Here is a 17,606-nt window from a genome sequence, read left to right on the forward strand (position 1 = left end):
TGGTGCCTTTGTTTCAGCCGCCGATGACGAAGCAGCATTTGTGACGATGGGAATTAGAACGGGCTGCACACTCTGCTTATTGGCTGGGAGTCGCGGACCCAAGAGGGGCGCAAAGACACAGCAAAATAATAATAATAAGAGAAAACATCCAGACTCTGCAGATACACACACCAACAGAGAGGGATTATTGTGTATGAGTGTAAACATTGCTTTTAGGAAAATGCTGCATATTGTACCTTTAAATAATAATAATGATTTGGTCAAGTTATTGTTTCCACCTGGTGAGATAGTTATGGATTAAGATGAAGTCTTTGTAAGGGATTATTGTTGGTAAAGGGAAATGAACCAGGATATTGAGAGTTTGTGGATTATATAATTGGTAATATGCTGAGTTGGAAGATGCAGGTGTGTGTTGGTGCTGGCTGCAATGTGCGAACGATTTGATTAAATGAAGGCCTTGAAATACATCTTGTGTAATTAAACCTCAAAGTGTTCATGTATTCACTGCACTCACCTCAAACTCAACCCTGGAGCTCATGTGTTCATGTGTCTTGTGCTTTATTTTAACGTTGTTTAAAGTTGCTGTGTTTCCTGTCTTTGCTCCAGGAGCTCACCTCTCTACACACCATGCAGCAGCTGGTGCTGATGCCACCGTCTCACCTGACGTCTGCCTCCCCCTTCCTGCTCTCCCCCAGCCCCACCAGCCACCAAGGTGGAGTCTTCAAAGTTATTTCATTATGGTTGTATAATCTACTGACAGCTGCCGGTTTAATTAAGACTAATGAAGGGAATCAGCTACGGCTTTGTCCAAAGTAACGAAATCTGCCTATCAGCTCGTCTCGTTGCAGGACTACAAGCAAGAGTCCAACATCTTGAAAAGCTATTTTATTTTATTTATTTCTAAGCGTTTGAATACAGAACTCAGGACATGGTTAGCCTAGCTTAGCATCAAGAGTGAAAGCAGAGGGAAACCATTTAAAGTAGCAGAAGGATCCATTTAGATTTTAGGGGGGAAAATGGCACTTTTTGCAGAAGATGCATTCTGGATCTATATCTTCACAAACAGCTGCAGCTGCTTCCCAGCGTGTTGCTGTCATGATTGATCAAAACCTGCTGTTTTCCTTCGCAGCTCTTCTGCAGCAGAACCTGCTGAGTCAAACAAATCTCCTTCAGCACCAACCTGGACTGGCTCTGACTCCACAGGTACATCCAGAGCACTTCCTGTCTGCACAAAGTCAACTTCCTTTCTGCAGATACATTATATATATATATATATATATATATATATATATATATATATATATATATATATATATATATTTTAAATCAACTAGAAACTGATAGATTTGTTTCCCGTCTCTCTGATCCAGGCTATGAGTCGCTCTGGTCTGGCCGGGCCGTCTATGGAGAACCACATGGACATGTCCCAGCTGCAGATGCACAAACACATGTCAGTGCCACCACACGAGGAACCCAGTGATCTGGAAGAACTGGAGCAGTTTGCTAAAACATTCAAACAAAGACGCATCAAACTGGGCTTCACACAGGTAATTAAGAGGAAGAATCCCATGTGTGTCGTTAAAGGAACGCTTCAGCCCCACAACGATCATCCGTTTACAAACTCCTGCAGATTAATCCAAGTCTCATTTATCCAGTCGTACACATGCATCGCTAAAACCTTCTTCACAAATTCAAGGTAACACGGGAGTAATAGTAATTTGTGGGTGAATTGTTCCTTTAAAGGCCCTGACAACTGTTGCTTCTTGAACTAAGTATAGTGAATGTTCTGGGGAAGTGTCCGGGGTCTTTAAGGACAGGTCGTGTTGATGGTTTGTGCTGGAACCTCTGCAGATGTTCCGATACCTGATGATGTATTGCATCAAATATGAGCGTGAACCTTCCTGATCTTGCTGCACAGCATTTTGATTAAAGGAAGACCAAATATATTCTGTGTTTACAGCTTCACTGTGTGTTTTCACAGGGAGACGTGGGGCTCGCGATGGGAAAGCTGTACGGGAATGATTTCAGCCAGACTACGATCTCTCGCTTCGAGGCTCTCAACCTCAGCTTCAAAAACATGTGCAAGCTCAAACCTCTGCTGGAGAAATGGCTGAGTGACGCAGGTGCAACACAGTGACCACCGTTTTTAATTTCCTTATTATAAAACCACAGATTGTTCTGGCTGTGTGTGAACAGGGAGCGAGGAGATGTTGTAGTCAGACTGCAGCTGATTGTGTTGTTGTTCACAGAGAACTCTCCTTCTGACTCGATGAGTACCTCCACCTCTCTGCCGCCCCTGATCGAGGGCTACGGACGCAAACGGAAAAAGAGGACGAGCATTGAAACGAACATCAAGCTGACTCTGGAGAAACGTTTCCTGGATGTGAGTTCACGACAGAATCAACTCAACACGTTCGATTGTGTCGGCCTAAAGAGGAAAAGGAGCATTATAAACTTTGAACGCGTCTTTATTTCCAGAACCCAAAGCCCAACTCCGAGGAGATAACACAGATCTCGGAGCAGCTCGCCATGGAGAAGGAGGTGGTTCGGGTTTGGTTCTGTAATCGGCGCCAGAAGGAGAAGAGGATCTACTGCCCGGTGACGAGTCTGTCAGTCAAGTCACACAGCTACAACTCCAGAATGGTTAGCTGCCTAAAACATCAGAAGTATTAGTACTCATAATGCAGAATATCACGATTCTGCTTGTATACATCATATAACATGTGTTTTTATGCACAAGGTAAGCAGTAACTGTAAGTGCAAACACATTTAGTGAGTAAAAAGCACAATATTTCCCTCTGAAATGTGGTGGAGTACACGTATAAAGTAGTGTAAAATGGAAATACTATGGAATATATTCAAGTTTTATGGGAAATGCTCAGCTAAAGTACAAGGATGTAGAAAGTGTACTTAAGTACAGTACTGGATTATGTGCATTTAGTTCCATTCTACACATTCTTTTACATTAAGTAGCGCGGTAACGTGACCAGATATTACATCACACGCAGTTTTTGCAAGTGATCAAAGTTCAGTAAAGGTTCTTGCACGCTCGAGCTCCCTTCAGGTTTATGAAATAAAGACTTGAAGATACATTTAGCTCTTGTGAAGCCTTTAGTGTGCGAGAGACACACACAGTTCCTGTCGGTGACATTCTGATATATTGTTCAATGTGTTTGTAAAGCAAATGTATTGTATGTATAATGAGAAGCTTTATCTCCATGTTCACCGTTTCAGGCCTCGGCATCCAGATCGTACAGTCCGCTGGCTTCAGGAGGCAAGTACTGTTTCCTACATCCACCTGTTGACTTCACTGTTGGCGCTGTCATGTCTTCGTGCTGAGTATCATCCGCTCATGTAGGTTTCTGCACGTGTGTGCATGCAGAATATATTAACCTTTTGACCTCTTTCTTCCAGTTTCACCAAATTCCTCTCCAAACAGTGCAAGTCGTGAAGCTTCTCCCAACGGTCTGTCCACAGCCGCCGTCTCTTTAGCGTCTCAGGTCAACCCAGCGTCCTACAGCACAACAGGGTAAGAGACATGAACGTAAACACCGCTGCAGACAGAACATGGAGCTGTGGCAAGAAGGAGATGTCGAGGTGCTGGTAGGCATGGGGCGGAGCCAAGCAGTTTCCCCTTGTTTCAAGTGTTTGTGCTAAGCTAAGCTAACCAGCTGCACGTGGTAGCTTCATATTTACTATGCCAGAAGAGGGTTAGCTTAGCTTAGCTTAGCATAAAGACTGGAAACAGCTAGCCAGAGCTAACAAAGTTGGCCAACCAGCACCTCTTAAAGATCACTAATACATGTTATATCTTGTGTGTTTAATCTGTACAAACAACAGGTTTTACTGGAGGAACATTTCCCAAAAATGTTTGACTGTTTCTTAAAATGACCGGCAGAATTAAGTTATGTTAGTGGTGGAAGAAGTATATACTAATACTAATATCGCACTGAAAATACTCCACTACAAGTAAAAGTATTCACTGTGCCGTAAAATGTGAGTGTTTTATTATATATATGATGTTTTTATATTAATATTACTGCTGCATTAATGTGTATGTTGTGTTTTACTGCTGTAATGTTTCAGTTCCTGCTCATTTGACCTCCTTTATCTACTGTTGTGTAGTTTAATCTGCAGCGATGCATCATGTTCTATAAGATCATCACGTTTCTCAGAAGAACATTCTGTGTTCAGCTTTGTGACGACGCTTTTTAAAGACTTTATTTAGATTAAGAAGGAGGAGAATGTTCTCAACACATAAAGGAAAAACTTCATCCTTCACACATCTGGTGTGACTGAAGTAACTGAAGCTGAATTTCAGTGGAGTAAAAACAACATTTGTCTCTGAGATGAAGTGAAATACAAGTATAAAGTTGTTAAAATGTAAGTTTAATGTAGTGCGTGACATCCCACCGCTGGTGGATAATCCTGCGATCCTTTGTCCTCTCAGGTCCTGGTACCGGACATGGAATCCTGCACCGTATCATCACTGAGCAACATGAACCGTATCTTATGAAGCTTTTGTTTTGAGAAGGATGTGCACTGAAGATGTGACGGAGTAACACGAGAACCCCCGTTATGAACGGGGTTACGCAGCTCCAGGTTAAACCCTTAGAAAAGAAACAGCAGAGGACTGCAAACACACACACCACACTAACTGCTGTTAGCCTCAAGATGTTTGATTGGTGTTCATGTGACTCTTTACTCTGCGCAGATCAGCTGCAAAGACCAAGAACACACAGAAACACACACACCTGACAAGATATCTGAAACACTAGTGGGGATTCTCATCTTCAAATAATCCGTCTGAAGGATTGTGTGCCATCTTTATGCTGTTATTGTATGTTTATATTGTAGTTAGTGTTGTGTCAGTGAATTTAATTCAATCCTATATACTGCTAGCTGTCTAAACTTAAGGATTTCATAGATTAGGTATTATTATTATTGCAGTTCTGTCTATCAGACATACAACAACAAAGCCTGACACACGATCAGATTGTAAAAGAAACAGTTTGTGCAGATTATCCTAATCACTTTATCTGGTGGTAAAACGAGAAATGACCTGAAGTGTTGCTTCGATGAAGAACATGACGTAATAAAAAGGTAAAAACTGTTTCTGTAAACTGATTTAGATTCTGAACAAATAAGTAAACAAAAATGAGATACAACAAAGCAAACTCTTAAAGTACAACGTAAATACTTATATGTTCGAAACAGATAAATAATTACTATTTATCACATATACAACTAACAAACACACAATGCTTTAATGTTCCTTCTTCACACATAGCTTAATTCCTAATAAACTATATGTTCCATAAAATAAATTGTAAACGTAAGTTCGACAAACCACATTTTATATTCAATAATCACAATTATGTTTGTTCAGTTTTGATATTAAATGAGTGATGATACTAAACGTTGTAACACTTTAAAAAACAATATGTTTTGTGTGCTCGTCAGGGGGAACTGGGAGATTCTTTTTTATTACATTAGTTTAGGACAACAATGGAGCTCCATGGTACCGAGGAGGAGGAGGCTTTACACAGACGAAGACGATGAATGAGAGAAACGTTGACCTCTGCTGGTCCAAACATGTAGCGTGTTGTTCTGTTTGATTCTGTACTGAACCCTTCTCTGTTTTAAGTGTCAGTTGTGTATATATATTCTTTAGTACGTGAAGTTGTTCCTGCTGTGTGCTCCTTTGTCTTTACCTCTTAGCTCCTCAGACACACATTAACTTTTACTTCCTGTAATTCAAATGAAGATGGCGTCATGGGTTTGGCTTTCTTTCTTTTAAATGATGCAAAGAGTCAAATCTAATTGTTGCTCCCTGAGCCCCCCCCCTGAACATCTGTGTATTCAAAGTGTCTGTAAACATCTTTTAACCCTTTATAAGAATCTCCTAAACAACTTAACTTTGGATATTTCACAGTGTTTCCACGTGTCATGTGAAGCAGTGAATGTTGTGAGGACTAAAGACACAGACATTAAGAAAAGGCACAGTATGTACACTTTAATGATAAAAGAATATTAAAACTAACAAGTGAGAATGAGTAGATTAGTCATAAAAAAGTGTTTCTCTCTGTTTTACATTAAGAAGGTTTCAATCGTCCGTTTAGTGCCTTGAATGTTCCACTGGGGGCTCCACTGGGGGCTCCACTGGGGACTCCACTGGGGGCTCCACTGGGGGCTCCACTGGTTTCCACTCAGCCTATATGGAGCGAGGTTGTCCACATGTCCCCTGAGGTCTGTTTCTGCTTTGTGTCCCTCTTTTCTGTGTTTGGTTTGTTCGAGTGTTTCAGATTTCTTTGAACCTGGAATAAAGATATTTTAAAATGACATTTATAATGCAATGAAATACAATAACATCATATTGCAATTTATTAATCTATATAAAAAGAAAAGTCAGTTTTAGAGGGAGTTACATAGTGCAACCTTTTCTTAATGAAATACAGTTTATTGATCAGAACATGACTCCCTGTAAACACATTACATCGTTCAACAAACAAGATATAACATGTTCATTAGTTTGTGCTAATAGGCCATTTGGACAGAGCCAGGCTAGCTGTTTCCCCCTGCTTACAGTCTTTATGCTAAGCTAAGCTACTCACCCTCTGGCACGGGGGGCTCGTGTACACCAACCCTGAGCCTCTTTGTAAACAAGCCTGGACAAAAACTGAAGACAAACAAACAGTCAGTCAGCGAGCGACTGGACGAAAAGATCTCGGCTCATTTGGAGTCCAATGTTTTTGTTGTGTAAGAGATTAAAGACGTCAGTGAACAGATAAAGAAATGTTTCTGACCACGCAGGCCAAGATGTCAGAAGAGATGAGCATGTAGAAGACGTTGTTCCAGCCGGTGGGAGAGATCACACCGGCTAACAGAGGACCCACCGCAGCTCCTGCAGAACACACAGCGGTACACGTGAACCGGAGCGTAGCATCAAGACGTTTAAACCTTTTAGTCTTCCTAAAAGCATTTACAGTGTTTAACAAGTGCTCAAATGTTGTTATCAAACTTTAATGCAAAACAATTTCCCTTTCAATTTCTAAACTTCTATTTCACAATATCAATTTATCATTTCATCTAATTTCCTTTTTCAATTAAGAGTTTTTGTTCAATAGGTGGAAAACTGTAAATACACAACACGAACATATGATCCCCTTTTAAAGCGGATACATGTTTTTACTCACGGAGCAGACTTGGCTCTGTTTGGTCTGCTGTAACGCTTCACTTGTTCACCAGCCAGATGTTAACAGTGACTCCATACTGTACTCACCCACTGAACCTGTCCCGTCAATAATAGCCGTCACTGTTGATAACGCTCTGGAGTTTCCTCTCAGACTCTCATGTGTTCCCTGTTACAAAGACACAGAATACAAACGTGTTAGCATCAAGATATAATATAATATAAAACCAATAGTCAGAGTACTCATGATGCACAACGGCCCATTTCAGAGAATCATAATAAATAATAATAATAAATAATGTACTTGGTTACATTCCACCATAATATATATATATATATATATATATATATATATATATAAAATATAAGTAGAGAGAAGATGAAATGTTTATTTCACAACAGACTTGTTGCTTCTGTTGGATGATGTAACAGACGACAGTAACTGTGTTTCCCATGATGCTTCAGGTTTTACCAGGTCAGCTGATACAGCAGTAGTGATGAGAGCGTACGGTCCGTTCACCAGGCCTCCACACAACAGCAGCATACCTACATATGGGGGAGGGGGGGGGGTGTACTTAATAAATCCACTGCTTTTCTATAAGAATCCATGTTTATTCAAAACTGTATTTATTTAAAAAAACATTCAAAGTCTTTTCTCATGACGGATCATTTTATACGTTTAAACAGGAATACTTTGCTTTCACTTCAGAGTCACACACACACACTGATTTTAACTAATTGACCTGTTACTCTCTAATTTCCCCCAGAAGTGAAACACATAATCCATAATCCGAGTAAGTATTTCTCCTAAAATCTCAGAAGTTTTGTTTTTTAACTTTGGCTCATTCTAGCGGGAAAAAACTAAACCTTTGAGAAATAAAACATGAAGAAGTAAAGAAGTCTTACCGACTGTAGTACCGATGCTCCTTTGTCCGATGTAATTATAGAGGAAAAGCTGAAACATGAAACAAACAAACAATCAGCAGACATCACACAAGAGAAACATAAAGAAACACATGAGCCTCATCATTTCAACATCTGTACGACCACTGAAAGTTAGCCATCAGCTGTAGTATTGATGTTTTTCTTCAACACAGATGAAAACAACATCATTCACCAAATGTATTATTAACATTTGGTTTTGGCGCCAAAAAAGAAGAATTAAATGATTCTAACTTCCATTGAGTTTGGAGTAATCCTCTCAGCTGTCTGTGTGTGCCAGGAGATTACAAACTCTTCCACGGCAGTGTATGAACTTTAATATCAGGTCCCGGAGCCACTGGTTCAATAGGTGACCTTACACATGCGTCATCAAACCGTGCCGTCATAAAATGATTTGATTTAATAGATGACACTCACCATTGGAGCGGCACCGAGCAACATGACGCAGCAAGTTGTCGCTCTCCCCCCCGTGTAGTCAGACACGAGGCCCGCCATGATGCCTCCTGCACACACGGCACATTCAAGTCAGATCATGTTGATCTGTTGTAACTATTTTAACTTTCCACAGCTCTGAGAGGTTCATTAGACATTTCCTCCTGTAATGATGATCAGAGCCGATCGTCTTCTTTGATATGTTCGTGGTTATTAGATATATTGATGAGCAAACAGGATATCCTCCTGGCAAGTGACAAGGTCTAAGCTGAAGATTGTGGAAGCAAATAAGAGATTTAATTGATTTAAATCTTCTTATATGTCTCTACAGGCTTCCTACAGCTTATTAAGAGAAACAAATCGACACTTTGCAAACACTTAATGTACCAAAAATGACTTATTGTTATTATTAAACCAATAACACCGCCGTCAGAGGTCTGTCATACATTTTGTATTTGACTTATTTCTTTCTGTTTCTTCATAAGCATGTTGGAAAATGAAATCATATGACGGATCAGTCGAGGCTCAAAGCTTACCCACGATTCCTCCTACATCAAACAGTGTTGACATGTCTCCTGCCTCTTTAGCATCAAAATGTGCTGAAAAACAAAAACAAAACAAAACACACATTAACTTTACATGATGTGGATCAAACTATAACACATGCATGATATTCTCCTCATTGGAAAGATTTAATAAAGTGTGTAAATACTGACCAACATTTGAGATGTAGAGAGGAAGCCAGTACAGGAAAGTGTAGCTGACCAGCTTAGCGAACAGCAGGCAGAGAGAGAACTCCACCACTCCCTGCGTGAGACATAAAAACACCACGACAACCTTTCATCACCACAAAATGTCTTTACTGTCACAATCAACTGCATCTCTCTCTCTCTATACAAACACTTACAATCCGAACACCACAGTGTCATTCCTGATATCGCCACCAGGTGGCCAAAGTAAAGGAATTTTCAAATCCTTCACTTTAAGCCTTAATATCTTTAAACCTGAACCAGTAATTCAGAATGACCGGTTTCAAGTTCAGCACCTTCAAAGCAAACCAGAAAGACATTTTGATGTTTGAACACGAGTATCTCCACTCACAGGAATACTGAGAGCTCCACAGAAGCTGATGGCCTCAGTGGGCTCCACAACAACCTCCGCAGGATCAGCAGTGATGACACCATTTACAGTTCTGTCAACATGGGAGGAGTTCTGCAGGAGCGGCTCCGTCTCCCCGCTCTCCTGTTCGCTCTGACAACACAAACACAAAAGCGTGAGCTCAAGCCATCCTGGATGAATGAGGAAGATGAAGGTTTGTGTTTTGACTCACGTGGTGCTGAGGAACAGAACAGTTGACGTCTTCAGGTTCTGAATAAAAGTGAGGAAAAGATACAAGTGAGAACTTAAAGCCACATTCAGGTTTGACAAGAGATGTCACGTTAAAGACGACAAGTTACAACATGTGAATATGAATAATCTCCCAGCATCCAGTCTTTGTGCTAAACACACTAAACATGACTCACACCTGACTCTGAAATTAATGATCCATCTTTTATCAGACTAAAACAGGGATAAATCAACTAATGCATCAAAACAAACAGTTATTTTGATACTCAACTAATCTAAAGTTATGTATTACATTGACTCACATCTGTACTCTCAGCTCTTTCACTGTAAAAACTAATAGTTTTACATATTTCTAATTCTATTGCTCATATTTTCTTTTGTACTTTTTCAAAATTCCTTGTATGTGCAAACGTACTTGTCAATAAAACATTTCAGTTATTTATTTTAGAGAAAATGTGCGTTTTTTTCTGAGTTTTAGACTCATTAATAAAAAAATTAAAGAAAATCCATACACGAATCAACAACAAACAAGTGCTGCTGAGCCCGACAGAGTTACGTGAGCGGTAATAGTTCTGTAGCTCAGTTAAACATTAACCTTTAAAGTTACAGCAGCCGAAACCTGTTTACATTACAAACATGAGGTCAAGCACGATCCTGAAAGTGCAGGTGTGTCTGTCCCAGTCGGAGGGTGTGTGTGTGTGTGTGTGTGTGTGTGTGTGTGTGTGTGTGTGTGTGTGTGTGTGTGTGTGTGTGTGTGTGTGTCCCAGTCGGAGGGTGTGTGTGTGTGTGTGTGTGTGTGTGTGTGTGTGTGTGTGTGTGTGTGTGTGTGTGTGTGTGTGTGTGTGTCCCAGTCGGAGGGTGCGTGCGTGCGTGCGTGCGTGCATGCGTGTGTGTGTGTGTGTGTGAACAGATACTGACTCTCAACCAGGAAGAAGAAGCACAGGATCCCAGTGCAGGCAATGATGAGTCCCGGGACGATGAAGGACATTCCCCACGCCGAGGACACAAAGACTCCTGCGATGAGGGAGCCCAAGATGTTTCCCACGGAGGTGTGGGAGTTCCACACACCCATGATGAACCCACGCCTGGTGATCAGAACACAAGCACACAAAGGCCATGAGTTCTCTTCACACAGCTGCAACTATTGCTGCTGAACAGTCATTGGCCACGTTAAAGAAGTAGTTCAACCTTTGGAAATATTATAGTAGTGAGATTAAGATCATTCATCAGTCATTTTTTGTTTTGGCTTTCCTGTAAAATTGGTCAAATGTCACCTACGCCCTCTGCTTCTCACCCCTCGATATGTTCTATGCAAGTGTCGCGTGAAGGAACTACATCGTGCATTGTATTGTGCAACCCTGTGTTATAAATGACAACTAAAATGATCCTTGAAAAATCTAAATAAACCCATGAACACAAAATGTGTACCTTTGAACTGACAGCTCCCTGTAAACACATGTTACAGTAAGCAGGTCATTACAGTGCACGAAAACATGTTCAGGTGACATGATGTCCTTTGCAATCTGCTTTCTGTGAGTAGCCGGGTTCCTTTTATGCAAGTAAACATAATCCACGGATCAGGCACTGAAGACATCCAGACTATAGTTTAGGGTTGTGCTTCTGCTGTGAGTGAAGCGCTTTAAGTTGGTAAGAAACACATGAACACCTTTTAAGCTTCTACACACACTACCGTTTAAAGGTTTGTAATCAGCCGTTATATTGATGTTGTTATTCTCTCCATCAATAATGGCTTTTTTTAAACATTATAATTCAGACACTAAATGTATTATTAAAATGTTAAATAGTTAATGTTAATAAGATATTGTGTACTTGACCCTGAAACAGGAACTTGTTCTTATTTAAATCTGCACACATGTCGATGCTCAGCTTTCACCAATGACTGCCGAGATCTTCAGTTCTTATTGAGCTGTTGCTCAGAGGGATCTGTGTCCGTCTGTCCTTTACATCGTCCGTCCGGTTGAACCATCGTACAGCGTTTTGTTCTCCATGTAGAAAACATGCTCACACATATAGAGCAGTCGTCTCTTTTGAACCCTGGTGTTAACTTTAGGGGCAGTTTATATTTATGATGTGGATTTGATGCTTGTGGTGGGAGATAGTGTGACACATGTGCACGTGTGAGTCAGCCAGCTACAAAAAAAAAGGTCCCGCCGAGTCAGCAGGACTAGGCCCCCTGTGCACATAGAGCAGTACTCACTTCCCCTTTCCAAACCAGTTCCCGACACAAGCCACCACTGCAGGCCAACCGGTGGTCTGCATGATCCCGTTTAAGACCTTCAGAGTGAAGCAGAGGGGGAAAGAAGCCGGTGTTAACTCACTGCATCAAAGCCTCTTACAAGTGGCACCCTGGTAACCCTACATACTTTACTTAAAAACAGGTGAAAAGGGAGAACGAGAGTAAACCGTCAGTCTTAACATTCCCAAACCAAACTTACAAAAGCCCAGACATTCTCCTGCAGTCATATGATGCAGCTGGGAGTCATGTGATGTGTGTAAGGAAAGCCTGACTAAGCCACCATGAGATCTCTACATATTGTAAAGAGAAGAGATAGTAAAGCAGGTCTATACTGACCCACAGGGCTCAGTGATCACACCTGTGATGGGCTAAAAAGGTTGATAATAATCAATACAATAAATCAGTGAGTTTTCTTGGTAACCTCACGTAGGGGCTTCAGTCTTTAAAAACTCTTCGCTTCATTTTGATCTTTCTTAATTCAAAGAAGACCAATGTTTTATTTTATTTACAAAAGAAACAAATGACTCATTGTTATTTATAGGAGGAGTCATATTTCTTATTAGCTTCTCAAAGGGTGTTGTATCTACTTGTGGAATTTGACGCCAGGAGTCATATGATGGCGTGAAGCTCATCTGACACTGCAGAGCTACACAACAGCAATACATTCAGGAGCAGTTGTTCTTATTTATGCAACTGCACATACAGAGTCCAGTTTTACCAGCATTTCCAAAGAAAAAGTGAGAACAATTACAGGTGTATATCCCCCCCAAAGAACTCTACTGGTGGGAAACACTGGATACTAATTATATAAATACTGTAACAATAAATTAAATCGGCGACAACTTCGATAATCAGTTGATCGTTTTAGTCATTTATCAAGAAAACACATCAAACATATGAGCACTTTTCTGTTTGATATTGTTGTAAATTAAATATAATTGGGGTTTGGACCGCTGACAAGACAAAACACGCTATTTGTGGATATTACTTTGGACTCTGGGAATGTCTGACGGCCAAGTTTTCACTATTTTCTGACATTTTAAAGACCAAAACTGGTTTCTTCACTCATTCCTGAGGTAAACCAAGTCTACCAAAGTAAAACCTGATTGTGCAGGGTGATGTGTGTGTGTATGGTCACGTGGTCTTTCAAAACGGAAGTGAAACAACACTCTGACTATCCACCCTGAGATCTTAATGTGAGTTTGTTGTAACCCGGAAAACATTATACCTCTGGCCTCGGCTGTGGCGGAGGCATAATGCAGTGTTTACATCTATCATATGGGTCTTCAGTAGCTTTGACTTCTATCCTCTTTATTTCAACTACCGCTCCACAATTAGCACTTGCAAGCTAATTCTGCAAAGATTCTCTGAATGACTTGTCTATTCAACAAGACACTTTTTAAGTGGTGATTTTGCTGTGTGTAGGTCTCTACAGGAAGTACAAAGTGGAAGGGTTTAAGTTTCCAACATTTAAAGGAAACTCAGAAAATCTTTCAGCAATCTGGCAGTTAGGTTTTTGGTGATTTGTTGTGTGCATGTGCACATTCTGTCCTGATGGATGCACTCTCTTGTCTTGAGTTTACAACCGATCGGAGACAAAAGAAAGTGCATAACTTTGTGATATTGTGTCTTTACCTGGATGACAGCGTAGTACCATAACGAGTGGATTTTCAAGTAGAAGCCGAGGCCAAACAGACATGTGAACAGTCCACTCATCAGCATCCCAAAGCTCAGGTAGTACCGCAGAGGCAGGCGCTCTCCAAATATCCCACTGTGAACACAATAAATGATTTTGACTCAATAACAATTCGCACACACTCAGAGACATACAAACATAACAAGGTATGCAGGTAACAGCACATACAGACCTGAAAAACATGCCGATGGCATAGGCAACCAGGAAGCAGTTATCCAAGACCCCAAACAGTGTCTGGTAGTTGTCCTGGTCTAGAGGGACGACACAGATAAAACCATATCACCATTTAGATTCTGGATGTTTTATAAACGTTGTGCAGCATCAAGAGACCTCAGCAGCTCCACCAACACGACAACAAATAAAAGGACTTACCAAAGGGCGCCCAGTCACACCAAGTAGCATTATTGGTTATGTTAAGGTCTGCTGGCCGAATGACTGAGGAACAGTTTCTGTGCAGCTCAGTCTGAGTATCAGACAGAGAAAAAAACAACCATTAATTTAACTCCTTTTTAATCCTCTTGCGTTCTTTAACTAAGATAAGGGAAAACTTGAGCTCAAATTCTATTGAAGCTAACTTTGATGATTTTCACACTCAGGAGCTCCAGAGAGCAACTTACAGGCAGCATTTGACCCCTGACCCACACGTGTCAAGTTCCTGCAAAAACTGTCGATAAAAGGAATTGAATTTTCCCCGTCACCTTAACAATGCTGATAGGTTTCCGTGAAAGATGGTAGGCCGTGTAGAAGAGGAAGGTGAGGAAAAGAATGAAACCGCGATACCTGAAAGAGAAAGATAAAAGAATAAAGATGTGGTGGCAAAGTCTTTCTGATAGCACAGGTGTCTATAGTAATGTTATAACTATATCACATTATACTACTTGCAATTAAGAATTTAATTGTCTTTATTTAGTAGATTATGAAAAACAGAATATATTTTATTTGACTTTGCTTGTTTATTTATATTTTTTTTAATGTATTCATCTTTTACTGTCATAAACAAGAGCCTTTAAATAAATAGTTTACTTTTAATATAAAAAAGAAAATCCCTAACGATGCTTGTGTACTTTTACTTGAGGTTACTTTGAGTGCAGGGCTTTTACTTGTAACGTAATATTAGGTATTGCTCCTTCTACTTAAATAAAGGATCTGAGTACTTCTTCCATCACTGCCTGCGGCGTGTCAGCCAAAACTGAACACTATACACTTAACAAAGACATGTTTTATGTCAGAGCTGTCTGACACTATCATAATGACAATAGTTTCTTATCTTATTCATTTGCATTAGATTGTACAGGTGCACCCAACGTACATCAGTGTTTATGGCACATCCAAGAGTAATGACTCCACAATGTCGACCTTCTTTAGCTCTTCATTATTTTTTATCACATATACTAGAAACGTGAAGTTGTTATTTTTGTGAAAAAGAGTTTCAACTAACATGAACCATTCATTACTCATAAGTGTTACCAATTGCTGGTTGTACTACTGAAGGAATAACAAGTGTGTACATGTGTAAGAGCACAGGTACAACATTAAGCCATAACAAAGCATGAACTACTTTGATGATTGATTTATCTTTGCAGTCAATCTTCAAGCAAAATATTGCAAACATTTGATGGATTCAGTTTCTCAAATGTGTGGATTTGATGCTCTTTAATGTCTTACAATATGGTAAATAAAAAAAGTTTTCTGACGTTTGGTCGGATTTATTGATATATAATTATTAGTTGCACCTAGGCTCAGTTTATCTCATGATTATTATTCGAACTTAGTATGTCATTTAACATACAAAGTAGTTATTTGGACATAAGCAAGTGTACTTTGTAATTTCTCATCACATTATGCATTATGTTCCTGGTGGGAGAGGGCTTTCTGTAAAATCAGCAAAGTAATGAATAATCCCCTCAATGTGAAGAGATACTACAAACTGAAACTATATATAAATGAAGAGAGTCTTGGTTTTTTCTAAATTCCTGAAATACTACATTTGTCGAAGACGGTATCGATTCGTTAAAAGGTCAAATCTGTGTCGATAAGGGAGAAAGCGGAATAAAAAGAGCTGTTTTTCATAATGAAGTTTGGCGTGGCTGATTCTCACATCAGAACACACACGTACCTGCTACACAAACCATGAACACAAGCTGTAATAATACATTTATAACACGTAGTAGGATATTGAAATGTAGGTAATTATACAATGAACACTGGGTTTACTAGCCTCTATTACAAATTCCCAGATAATTGTGTGTTTATCGACACGGACAAGCCAATCATTTACATCAAGGGGGAGATAACACGCATATAGACCAACGGCTGTACTGAGGATGCCGTTAACTCCGTGTTTGTGTAGTTTGTGTAGTATGAAGAATGGACACTTACCAACTATCTCGAGAAAAGGACGTGATTAATCGTATACCGGGAGCCAGGGGCGACTTCATTTTCCGATTAAAACTCGAGTCAAACTTTAAAAACTCAGATTTCAGGCATGTCGTGAGTACTAATCTCAGTTAAAGGCACTGTTTGTAGCTAATTTACCGGCCGTTAATTAACGGTTGGTAACGGTTGGAAGCTGGTGAGCGCGTTAGCTAGCTCGCGACCTAAAACACTTGTTTTGTTCTAGCTAACGTTAGCCACGGGTTTAAAAAAAACAAGCCACCAAGTGTTAACTAAAGGAATAAAACGGTAACCGTGTCGCGTCCTGGTGGGTGATACAGTCCGTAAACATCCAGCAGTTCTCCATACTGTCCCACAGGCTGAGTGTTTATATTAAATCACCGGGTCCGGAGAGCCAGCCTACATCTGTGCAGCTGCTCAAGTTCAGAAAAAAAAGGCGGCGTCCGTTATGATTAAAATAAAAATAAAAGATTGTTGTTATTATTAGCCTAAATGTGTTTTTCCATAAGATTTTCCAGACGGAGTCTCCCGGTGGCCATGTGATTTCCCTCTTCTGACGTCACGACAAACAGGAAGCAGCGAGTGTGAGGAGCAGCTGCTACTCCCCTTCTAAACAACACAACTAAATGATAATAATAATAACAATAATAATAATAATAGTCACAATAATAATAATAATAGTCACAATAATAATAATAGTCACATTAATAATAATAATCACAATAATAATAATAATAATAATAATAATAGTCATAATAATAACAACAACAACAATACTAAATGGTGGTGGAATGTAACAAACTAAATAACAATTTACATTTATTAATTACACATTTTAGATACTTTCTTTTCTATTCATGCAACTTTATACTTCTACTTATGTACATTTCAGAGGGAAATATTGAACTTTTTACTCCATGTAGTAGTAATATTACACTGTGAAAATACTCATTCCTGCATTCAAAACCCTACTTACATTTACCGAAAAGAGTAATGTACTCAAAGTAAAAAAAAATATTATTGTTGTCCGTCAGTTTTTTACTATTATACATGATGTTTTTAATTATTATTACTGCTGCATTTATGTGTATGTTGCATTTTACTGCTGTAGATTTTAAAGTTTATAACTCCTTCATATACTGTTAGGAAGTTTAATCTACAGCGATGCATCATATTCTATATTTGATGAGATTTACCTATAGAACAATTTTAGTTTATCACAAAAATGTTGTTAATTTTTTGTATTATACAAAAAGGTGTTTGTTATTAATTTAACTATGATTAATAGAAATAGGGGGTAAAAAAAATTAAAACACCCGTATAACGCAATATAATTACAGACCCCT

The 17,606-nt window shown here is 39.5% G+C and overlaps 2 protein-coding genes across 2 annotated transcripts in view; one reads left to right on the forward strand and one right to left on the reverse strand.

Moving 5' to 3' along the window:
* Nucleotides 1–5,939, forward strand: part of LOC115019057 (POU domain, class 2, transcription factor 3-like) — a 12,942-nt gene extending 7,003 nt beyond the window's left edge. The window contains exons 5-13 of the mRNA XM_029448385.1: nt 607–712; nt 1,130–1,203; nt 1,371–1,547; nt 1,982–2,123; nt 2,250–2,383; nt 2,479–2,643; nt 3,235–3,283; nt 3,415–3,529; nt 4,451–5,939. Coding sequence (XP_029304245.1) covers nt 607–712; nt 1,130–1,203; nt 1,371–1,547; nt 1,982–2,123; nt 2,250–2,383; nt 2,479–2,643; nt 3,235–3,283; nt 3,415–3,529; nt 4,451–4,493 — 1,005 coding nt within the window. The 3' untranslated portion in view covers nt 4,494–5,939. The remainder of the gene's footprint in view (nt 1–606; nt 713–1,129; nt 1,204–1,370; nt 1,548–1,981; nt 2,124–2,249; nt 2,384–2,478; nt 2,644–3,234; nt 3,284–3,414; nt 3,530–4,450) is intronic.
* A 56-nt stretch (nt 5,940–5,995) lies between these two features.
* On the reverse strand, nt 5,996–16,809 carry LOC115019055 (glucose-6-phosphate exchanger SLC37A2-like). Its single transcript, XM_029448384.1, has 18 exons — nt 16,246–16,809; nt 14,565–14,646; nt 14,239–14,329; nt 14,039–14,117; nt 13,806–13,941; nt 12,132–12,208; nt 10,832–10,998; nt 9,897–9,934; nt 9,668–9,817; nt 9,283–9,373; nt 9,103–9,165; nt 8,552–8,637; nt 8,099–8,147; nt 7,665–7,738; nt 7,283–7,361; nt 6,807–6,904; nt 6,615–6,679; nt 5,996–6,317 (listed from the first exon to the last, which is right to left on the reverse strand). Exons 1-18 carry the CDS (start codon nt 16,302–16,304, stop codon nt 6,302–6,304), a joined length of 1,500 nt encoding a protein of 499 aa, XP_029304244.1. The 5' UTR covers nt 16,305–16,809; the 3' UTR covers nt 5,996–6,301.
* Between the last annotated feature and the right edge of the window lie 797 nt (nt 16,810–17,606).

Source organism: Cottoperca gobio, chromosome 14 (genome assembly GCF_900634415.1).
Source record: "Cottoperca gobio chromosome 14, fCotGob3.1, whole genome shotgun sequence".
Lineage (NCBI taxonomy): Eukaryota > Metazoa > Chordata > Actinopteri > Perciformes > Bovichtidae > Cottoperca > Cottoperca gobio.

Coding starts and splice junctions, on each gene's coding strand:
- LOC115019055 (XM_029448384.1), bottom strand. CDS start 16,304: ATGAAGTCGCCCCTGGCTCCCGGTATACGATTAATCACGTCCTTTTCT. Junction 14,330..14,564: donor AACCTATCAGCATTGTTAAG/GTGACGGGGAAA, acceptor TCTGATACTCAG/ACTGAGCTGCACAGAAACTG. Junction 6,905..7,282: donor TGACGGGACAGGTTCAGTGG/GTGAGTACAGTA, acceptor TGTGTTCTGCAG/GAGCTGCGGTGGGTCCTCTG.